The 10,858-nt window shown below is 39.3% G+C and overlaps 1 protein-coding gene across 1 annotated transcript; it reads left to right on the top strand.

The window, feature by feature from the left end:
• The first annotated feature begins 1,661 nt into the window (after positions 1–1,661).
• nkx6.1 (NK6 homeobox 1) lies at positions 1,662–8,139 on the top strand. Its single transcript, XM_078271772.1, has 3 exons — positions 1,662–2,495; positions 3,338–3,510; positions 7,346–8,139. The coding sequence occupies exons 1-3, from the start codon at positions 1,913–1,915 to the stop codon at positions 7,580–7,582; spliced, it is 993 nt and encodes a 330-aa protein (XP_078127898.1). The 5' UTR covers positions 1,662–1,912; the 3' UTR covers positions 7,583–8,139.
• Positions 8,140–10,858: the final 2,719 nt, after the last annotated feature.

Raw genomic sequence — 10,858 nt, forward strand, 5'->3', positions numbered from 1 at the left:
GCAGATAATGAAGAGGAAGCTGTGTAACAGCAACCGTCTGTCTGTTTTATATCAGAAATATGGGTTTCTTTCAACCAAACTGCCCCTAAAACAACATGGGGAAAATCAATGATTACTCTCATGGAATTTTGGGTGTTTTATTCAGTTTAATAGCATTTGCAAAAAAAAATATAAAAAATGTTTAAATGGTTTCAAAACAGCATCGTGACTAAACTTTGACATTAACTAGTCTGTGATCCAATCAACTTCCTCTGATCTCAACTACTAGTCAAAATAATCCATAGTTTCTGCCGGTATAATATCATAAACGCTCTAGGCTTATTGACCATTGATTAAAAAAAAAAGTAAAAATAAAACGTTGAAAAAAGAATCAAAAGCATCGAAGAAAACAACATTGACGTTGGCGAGAAAAAAACACCAAAACCGGTTTTCAGTTTTGACCCAGAAGGACAACAAGTTCATGTTTTGTTTTTTGCAGGATGGTCGGGGGAGACTCCTCCCTGATTGGCTCGCCCAGACATTCTTACCCTAACCTTAACCAATCCCAGTCCTCTGTGCTCCCTCCAACCAACAGTCTCTAGATGTGCATGCTCGAACCATGCTTAATCTTAAAAAGGTCCTTTGATCAATGTATAATTTCATTTTACATTTTATCCAACTAAAAAAAAAAAAGAGGTTCATTAATACACATAACTTAGACAGTTTAATTCAAGTAAATAATCTAATATTTTTAGGCTACTGTCATGAGAAAATACAAATCAAATGAACATGTTTTCCTTTTTACAGTGTGCCTAAACCTCACCAATGCAACCAGAGCAGCGAGGACTAGCCATTCAGGCAGGGGCGTCGGACGGGGGGGGGGAAAGGGGACCGAGTACCCAGGGCCCTCATCGAAAATGAGGGGATTATGACATCATGCAAGCCCCGCATATTTTGCGCGGAAATCGGCAATTTATGCGGCAAAAGTGCGACGTATTTGAAAAAATGCGCAATAAGAAATAAATATGGAGACTTTGGCTGATTATTCATTGAGCTATGTGATTGAGCTATGCGAGTCTTCCCCTGCCATCCTGCAACAAAAAATGTCGCGGACGGGAAGACAACACCACGGATAAATAACTTTAGCTAGCTAGCATTAACGTTAGACTTATTCTTTCACTGGTTCATAAACAATTGTCATAAACAAACATCGGGAAAAAGCCAAACAAACCGTATACAGCAGTCGGAAGCAGCTGTTCTCCTCGGGCGGATTACAGAAACGCTGCAAAAAATGTGAGAAAAAAACGAAATACAAGTCAGAAAAAATGTCAACAAAAAGGTTGAAAAAAGCAACAAAACCCCTCTTAAAAAACGACAACAACGTCAGATAAAAGCGACAAAAAACAACTGTAAAACAACTGTAAAGAAGTGGGAAAAGCACGTGAGAAAAAAACGCCCAAAGCAGCTCATGTGTCGCCTCGGGCCCTAGATTAGGGGCGGGCTCTGCGTCACCACGTCACTGTACGGTCAGCCAATCAGAGCCCCCCCTCTCTCTCCTCCTCCAAAGTTTGGGCTGAGAGCTGACAGACACAACAGATGATCATGTTTCATTTTCTCACACAACTTCCTGATCTCCGCACAGAAACATCTGGACTGGACCCGGAACCGCGGAGGACTTTTTTGGGGGGGCTTTTTTTATTTCTTCCTCCAAGTTTAACATTTTTTGGGGGATTTTTGTGCATGCAGCTGAGCGCGAGCCTGACATGGACTTGTGAGAGTGACTCCAGAGAGGAGTTGTAGTCGGGACTGTCAGAATTAAGAGACACAAACTAAAATGGAAAGCAAGCGGTGAAAAGAAACGCTCCAAGAATCGACAAAAACGTCGAAAAAAACGTCAAAAAGTTGCAAAAAAAAACATCCAAAAAGAGAGGTGATGTTAGCGGTGCATGGGCAGATGGACGGGTCCCGACAGAGCGCCTTCCTCCTCAGCACCCCCCCTTTAGCAGCTCTGCACAGCATGACGGAGATGAAGACCCCGCTGTACCCGGCGTACCCGCTCTCCTCCCCGGGGCCGAACTGCTCCACATCCCCGGCCACCACGTCCCCTAACCCGGGCGGGATCGCCGTGTCTGTGTCCTCCCCGGGGATAAACATCAAGAGCTCCACGGGTGGGGGGCAGTTGTCCTCGGGGCTCGGATCCCCGCAGCAGTGTTCCTCCGCGACCCCGCACGGAATAAACGACATCCTGAGCCGGCCCACCGCGGCCGCCGCTGCCGCAGCCGCAGCTTCTTGTTCTTCTGCGGCGGGGATTCTGTCCGGTTTGCCCCGGTTCAGCAGCCTCAGCCCGCCGCCGCCCCCCGGACTTTACTTCAGCCCCGGGGCCGCGGCGGTGGCCGCCAGTGTGGCCCGGTACCCGAAGCCTCTCGCGGAGCTGCCGGGCCGGACGCCCATCTTCTGGCCCGGAGTCATGCAGAGCGCGCACTGGAGGGACGCCGCCAGGTTCGCGTGTTCACCGCGTAAGTGCGCGCTGTTCCGGGGACTCTATTAATCCTGAAAAAGACTTATTTTATCCTCTTGAAAACATGCATTAATCGGATCTTTTTTCATCTAAAAAAAAGGCGGTTTTATCCTCTGAAAACATAAATATATTTGGACTTTATTAATCCTAGAAATGCTTATTTTATCCTCTGAAAACATGCAAATAATCGGAACTTTTTTCATCCTAAAAAGGCTTTTTATATCCTCTGAAAACATAAATATAATTGGAAACATTTTCATCTTAAAAATACTTTATTTAGATGTTCAAAAGCCTTCTTCAATCCTGTAAAAACATACAAATAATCGGAACTTTATTCATATAATTAAGGCTTAATTAAATCTTCTAAAAAAAAAACATAATTAATTTAAAAAGACTCATTTAATCATCTGAAAACAGAAATAATCAAATATTTCAATCTTAAAGAGACTTTATTTAGATGTTATAAAAGACTTCTATAATCGGAACTTTATTCATCTTTAAAAACATAAAAAACATGAAAATAATTACAAAATAAAAGTCTCTGCAGCCTTCAGATTATTGAGATTATTGAGCCTAAATGTTGAAATATTTCACAGTGAATATTAAATAGTATTACTCTACAAAAACAGAAGAAATGTCCAAGGCTTAAAACTTAATGTACTTCATATTGAAATAGTGAGTATGTTTAAATATAAACTGATTACTGACCATTTCAACGTGAACGATCCTTCAAAATAAAAGCTTCTTTTTTTTTTTTCCTTCTGAAACAGCGTCTTTATTTGCTCTTGTGAATATTGTTTCCTCTTGGTATTTAAAGTGTGTTTGTGTCCCCGGCTGCAGATCACAACTCGGTGCTGCTGGACAAAGACGGGAAGAGGAAACACACGCGGCCCACTTTCTCTGGACAGCAGATCTTCGCTCTGGAAAAGACTTTTGAACAAACTAAATATCTGGCGGGGCCGGAGAGAGCGCGCCTGGCTTATTCTCTGGGCATGACCGAGAGCCAAGTCAAGGTACTACACTCTCACTCTGAAATACACACAAATATACACAGGAAGATACTCTGAGATATACACAGGAATATACTCTGAGATATACACAGGAATATACTCTGAGATATACACAGGAATATACTCTGAGATATACACAGGAATATACTCTGAGATATACACAGGAATATACTCTGGGCATGACCGAGAGCCAAGTCAAGGTAACCAAACTCTCACTGGAATACACACAAATATACACTGAAATATACTCAAGACACCGAGAAATATACACTGAAATATACTCAAGACACACACAGAAATACACACTGGCATATACACAGAATTACACACAAATATACACTGAAATATACACTGAAATATACACAGACACACACAGAAATATACACTGTAATATACACTGAAATATACACTGGAATACTCAGAAATATACACAGACACACACAGAAATATACACTGAAATATACAGAAATATACACTGGAATACTCAGAAATATACACAGACACACACAGAAATATACACAGACACACACAGAAATATACACTGAAATATACAGAAATATACACTGGAATACTCAGAAATATACACAGACACACACAGAAATATACACTGTAATATACACTGAAATATACACTGGAATACTCAGAAATATACACAGACACACACAGAAATATATCTAAAAGAACTGAGGGAAACATGGAAATAAAAACAAATCAAATGCTGCGTTCAAAGACCCTCAGTTTAAACAAGTATTCATGTATTAATTCTGCGATATTTTTGACATTTTTGGCTGCATTCCTTTTGACTGATTCATTCATTTGTTGCTAAAAAGTCAAATTAAATCAAGAAATTAATAAAAATCATCATATTAATGACGTATTGTTGCTTCATGTACGTCACTTGTTTACCTTTTTTTAATTAATTTAGCTTTAATATTTTGATATTTTGATGTCTTGATATTTTGGCAGCATGATCCATTCTATGGGAATACCGGTTTACTTTAATATTAATTAAATGAAAATGCCTTTGAAATAAATCATAAAATAAATAAATGAGGCAATAAATAATTTATTTACAGTTCTTTTAGTTATGCAAATTAGGGGGCGTGGCTACCTCTCCCATTCAGAACAGAGCCGTGTGCAGCTGTAGACCATCTTAGTTCATTCAGTCATCTGTTGCTAAAAAAGTCAAATAAAATCCAAAAATTCATTATATGAAAATCAAAACAGACACTTTTTTTTACAATGAAAAAAATAAGGTCAAAATCCTTTTTAATTTTTGGATAAAATGCTGCTGATCAATGAGGATCAGTTTAATTCAAACATTTTATTTATTTATTTATTTATTTATTTATATAATTGTTGTTGCTAAAAAAAAAAAAAAAAGTAGCCTAAAATAAAATAAAAAAAATATGAAAAATACTACATGCATGACTGTTGTTATAGCAGTTATTAAAACCTTAAAACCTGTGTTCTTCACTTTGAAAAAAATCGAAATTTATTTATGGATAAAATGCAGATTATTGAGTTTCAGTTGAAACCTTTTTCATCCCCGAACGGGAGAGCTCGTGACGGAGACAGAGCAGAGCCCAAATGTTCCCGCCAGGCTTCATCTGACAGCTCAGAGAAAGCTCCAGCTATCTAGCATTTCAAATCTCACTCAACAGATACAAACAATCACAACTGCAATCATCAACAGCTGGTTTACCTCATGACCTCATCCTAGTACTGCCCTTCTTTGTATTGGACTTATTTTATTTATTTTTGGGGGTATTTCTGCCTTTATTAGAGAGGAAATCTGAGACATGAAAGGGGAGAGAGACATGCAGGAAAACAGGTCACAGGTCGGATTCAAACCCCAGACCTTCTGCATCCAGGAATACACCTCTGCACATGTGCGCCCACTCTACCAACTGAGCCAACCGGCCACTATTGAGCCAACCGGCCACTATTGAGCCAACCGGCCAACCGGCCACTATTGCACTTATTTTTTATATTTTTTTTTTGTCCCTCTCTCTTTCCTCTTCTTTCTTTCTTAATTTGCTTTCTATCTTTCTTGCATTCCTTTTTATTAATGTAATATTATGATGTGTCACTACAGAGGGACTACGCATGAACATTAGCTTTTCTTTGCTAACTCTGGCACATTTACATTTTGAGTGTAAACTAAAAAATGTCAATTGGACGTGCATTGTCCCTTTTTAAATGAACAAATACATACATAATAAATCTTCTGCTTTCATGGGATTCAAACACAAGCTAAACTACATCCGCTCCAACCCACCAACACGCCGCTCAAAACTGGTCTCGTCCTAAATATAAAGTCAAACATTTATTCATTTATTTATGATATTTTTTTGGCTGCGTGATGTTGTAACAATGATCCATTTGTTGTTGTTGCTAAAACAGCAAAAATGCAATTAAATAAATGAACATTTTTCATACAAATGTTTTCTTCACATTGAAAAAAAAAGAGCAGAAAAATGTTTTTATTTCTGGATAAAAAGATGTTTCTTTTAGTTTAAATATAAGACATTTATTTTTATATTCTGTCTGCATGACTTTTAGCCCATGAGCCTTTTTTTGTTGCTAAAAAGGTAAAAAAATAAAATAAAAAAATATGAAGAAAACAATATGGAAATAAAAATAAACTGTAAATGTTTGTTTTTTAAATTGTGGATAAAATACATTTTTCAAACATTAAAAAAAAAGTATTTATGATATTTCGATATTTTATTTTGTTTGCATGATTAGTTAGTTGTTTCTGTAAAATGTCATTTAAAAAAGGCCTTTCTATCATTTGTGCTCGAGCTTCATTTAATCCTCCAATAACTGCTCCCATAATGCATCACATTTATTCCTCACATCTTGTCTTTTCATGTGGATTTTGTGCATTTTATTTTGTATTTATTTCACTTCAGAAATCACGTTTTATTGTTATAAATATTTAGCATAAATAATAATCCCTATATTTATTTTTAAGTAGTTCAATTCCCAGCTTTTATTTCGGCAGCATGAAGTATAAAAATCAAGACTTTTTATCTGTAACATCCCGCAGAGTTTCAGTCTGTAGACATTTCTTAAATCAAGAGAAAAGTGAACGTACTTCTGTGTGTGTGTGTGTGTGTGTGTGTGTGTGTGTGTTGCCTCCTATTTATTTTTATTACATCATGTGTCATCATGTGTAGAGATTTCTTAAAACGACGGAAAAGTGAACGGACTTCTCTGTGTGTGTGTTTCATCCTCGCTTTTATTTGTTACATCAGAATCAGAAAAAGGATTCCTGCTACACTTAGTTACACTGAGGCCTGTGTAGAATATGACTCGGTGAATGGTGCATACATAAACAAACATATTAAACATGAATCTGCAATAAACAATAGGCTAAATACTGAAATAAATACACACGTAGCCTATAAACAACTGTTGCATAAGGAAAAAGAGGCCGAGTTTAAGCGTGTAGAGATTTCTTAAAACGAGAGAAAAGTGAACGGATTTCTGCAGTGTGTGTGTGTGTGTGTGTGTGTGTGTGTGTGTGTGTGTGTGTGTGTGCTTGTGTGTCTGTGTGTGTGTGTGTCAGTGTGTGTATGTCAATGCCTCCTTTTTATTTGTAACATCCTGCAGACTTGTGTGTAAAGATGTATTAAAACGACCGAAAAGTGAACGGACTTCTGCGTGTGCGTGTGTGTGTGTGTGTGTGTGCGTGTGCGTGTGTGCGTGTTGCTTCATCCTTTACTAGTTCCTTTATGCAGACTTTCAGTGTGTAAAGATGTGTTAAAACGACCGAAAAGTGAACGGACTTCTGCGTGCATTCTACATTCTGTGTGTGTGTTCTCTGCAGGTGTGGTTCCAGAACCGGAGGACTAAATGGAGGAAAAAGCACGCGGCGGAGATGGCCACGGCCAAGAAGAAGCAGGACTCCGAGACGGAGAGGCTGAAGGGAACCTCGGACAACGAGGAGGAAGACGACGACTACAACAAACCTCTGGACCCCAACTCAGACGACGAGAAAATCACACAGCTGCTCCAGAAACACAAGCCGCTGCTGCTGCACACTTCAGACAACGACAGCTCCTAAAACACACACACACACACACACACACACACACACACACACACACACACACACACACACACACACACACACATATACACACACATATACACACACACATACACACATATTATATATATATATACACAGTATATCTGCCTATATGTTCCCGCAGACTGAAAGAAAGGAACTCTCGGAGTCGCACATTTCAACCGGTCGGGACACACAGAGGACTTTTACTTTGTAAATACAAAAGCGTGAGTTGCATCCAAAAAGCAAGAGAACTACACCTTAAAAAAAACTGCTTTTCTGCTTCCTTTTCTGGGAAAATCTAAGGAACTCTCGGAGTCTCAAAGGAACTCTCGGAGTCTCAAAGGAACTCTCGGAGTCGCATTTCGAGATTTTGTCTCGGATGGAAGGTCTTCCTTTCGGGACACACAGAGGACTTTTATTTTGTAAATATGAAAAAGAAAAAGCGTGAATTGCATCCCAAAAGACCGCCCCCCCCCCCCTCCCCTGCTGTGAGTCATTCATGTGGTTTTGTATTCACACACAGAGACAATAAGAAAGGCTCCACGCGCCTGTACACACGCAGCCCAATATTGTCCCACTCTAATTTAAATGTCTGAAGCTGTGTATCATCATCAGCGGATCAATGTAATGCACTTTTATTTAATAAAAACTAAAATGTTACATGCGTCTTGTCCCCCCCAACACATGTTCATTAATGCACGTCTTAATTCATTATGACGTCACGGATTAATGACTTGAACTACCGCGCAGAACAGCTGATAAATCATCTGTTTGATATCCGATAGTTTAATCGATATTCATTAGTTATTTAACACCCTTTTGTTGCTGCTGTCCTACATGTCGAGTCATTATTATTCAATTTACTTTTCATTTTCTTTTATATTTAATTATTTTTACATTTTTAATTATTATTTTTTTTTTTTTAACATTTTTTATTTAGATTTATTTTTATTTTATTTATTTTTTAATTATTTTTACATTTTTAATTTTTTTTTTATAATTCTTTTATTTAGTTTTTTTTTATTTAATATTTTTTATATTTGTTATATTGTATGTTAGGCTATATATTTATTATCATTATCACCGTATTATGGGATTTCCTGCTGAGATCACTTTGAATCTGAGACAACACATTTTAATAAACGTTATACGTTATAACTGAATGTTGAGAAGAGAGAGAGACAGAGAGACACAGACAGACAGACAGACAGAGAGAGAGAGACACAGACAGACACACAGGATAAGACTCCCATCCAGGAATGCTGTGTGGACTAGCCAGACCTTCCTCCACAGTGCTGTGGAGGAAGGTCTGGCAAAAGCGAGACTATGTCCCCCTTCCCAATGTTGAAAGAAAACCTACGGCCTTGAATATAAGGGTACAACATGACAAATACCGGTACAGAAGGACAAGGGCGTAGCGGACACGGAGTACCCTCCGTCCCCGCACAATTACAACACGTCCGAGTTGATTTGAACGCACCATGAGTAGGCGAGTGTGCACCTTGCTCAGGTTACATCAGTGGATTGATTGACTCATGTAGGCAATAGAGACAGAGTATTTAAGCCCCGCCCAGTGGTGTAGTCCACATGATACGCAGGTATACGCAGGATACCCACCAGGAGAGGTCAAGGATTCCGGTACACCCACTTACAAAAGCGCCAAGATAACGTAACGTAACGTAACGTAACGTAACGTAACAGCTATCGTTTTTGTGACAGAACTTTCACACTTGCATTCATAAATTCTCCCCGTCTGGGTCGTGAGTTGCAGAGGAACGACGACACAGTTGCTTGGCACTAAAGGAGATACAGTAGGAAACAAAAGTGTATTTAACCCTTGTGTGGTGTTCATATTTTTGTTACACAGCCAATGTTCCCGGTCTGGTGGACCCACCACATTATTAGGCTTTTAGATCAATACAGCCATAACAATTCATGTAAAAATACTTAACAGATGTTTGCTTTAGCTCAATTACCAATGATATATACATCATTTATGGTTCATATTTGCCATTTACCCCTGTGAGATCACATTTATGATCATATGATCATTTTTTGTGAGAAAATAAGAAAATCAATTATGAAACAGGTAAAAAAAAATCATTATTGGAGCTTATTTCTTAGAACTTAATCAGAACAGGTGAAAGTGCTGGAAATGTAATCATTTTGTAACTCTGTGGGAACAGCAGGTGCAGAAAGACAACATAGTTTCATAGCACCGACATTTAAATATCTCAGTCCAGTAGACCCTGAACACCTCATATGTAATAATTAGGTGTAGGGGGGGGGTTACCGTGTGCAGTCATTGAAAATGAGTTACTTTTTATGTTCTTCACAGAAAATGAGCCAAGGCCAGTGAGTTTGAGTTAGAAGAAATACTAAATAGCATCATTGTTCTTTTAGCAACCATTGAAAACGGGTCCCACAGACCCAACACCAACAGGGGTTGAACTACACTCTCAGTGTTTTGGTGAGCCCGTCCCTGAAGCTATATTGCCACCTTAGGGCTCCTACACACTGGCTGCGTGGCGTGAGCGTGTGCATGCTAGAAAAGGACCGACGCCTATTTTTCACGCGACACGCCAGCGTGTTGGAAGCGTTTCCAGGCAACATAGAATACGGAAAAGATGTTTATATGTCATTTAGACACAAATACATTTAATAAATGACATGTTGATGCCTGAAAGTCGTGAGGTTTTGACATCCCTCCCTGGAAAGACGTCCCCTACAGCTTTTTAATCCGGGAAAGAAAGAGAGGGATGCTGGACTGCAGGATAGCCTATGCTTTTAACATTTTAACAATTTAGCAAAATCTGATGAACAATAACGTGGACTGAAATATAAAAATATATATGTATTGAAATACATGCAAACACAAAAATATTCATAAAATATGGTTGAAGAACACGCTATTATTTCCTTTTAATCAATGGGAAACATCCATGTGTCCAGACAAGACTAGCAGCAGCAGCAGCAGCAGCAGTCAGACACGTTTCTGGTGTGCAAAGACATAGAAAACGCCACGCAGCTGACACGCAACAGAAACGCCACGCTCATGCCACGCAGCTGACACACCACGCAACAGAAACGCCACGCTCATGCCACGCAGCTGACACACCACGCAACAGAAACGCCACGCTCACGCCACGCAGCTGACACGCCACGCTCACGCCACGCAGCTGACACGCCACGCAACAGAAACGCCACGCAGCTGACACGCCACGCTCACGCCACGCAACAGAAACGCCACGCTCACGCCACGCAGCT

This window comes from Sander vitreus, chromosome 16 (assembly GCF_031162955.1).
Source record: "Sander vitreus isolate 19-12246 chromosome 16, sanVit1, whole genome shotgun sequence".
Taxonomy (NCBI): Eukaryota; Metazoa; Chordata; class Actinopteri; order Perciformes; family Percidae; genus Sander; species Sander vitreus.

Excerpts from the sequence above, each read along its gene's own strand:
- nkx6.1 (XM_078271772.1), top strand. The coding sequence starts at position 1,913 with ATGTTAGCGGTGCATGGGCAGATGGACGGGTCCCGACAGAGCGCCTTC. Across the intron at positions 2,496-3,337 it reads CAGGTTCGCGTGTTCACCGC|ATCACAACTCGGTGCTGCTG; the intron begins GTAAGTGCGCGC and ends CCCCGGCTGCAG. Across the intron at positions 3,511-7,345 it reads TGACCGAGAGCCAAGTCAAG|GTGTGGTTCCAGAACCGGAG; the intron begins GTACTACACTCT and ends TGTTCTCTGCAG.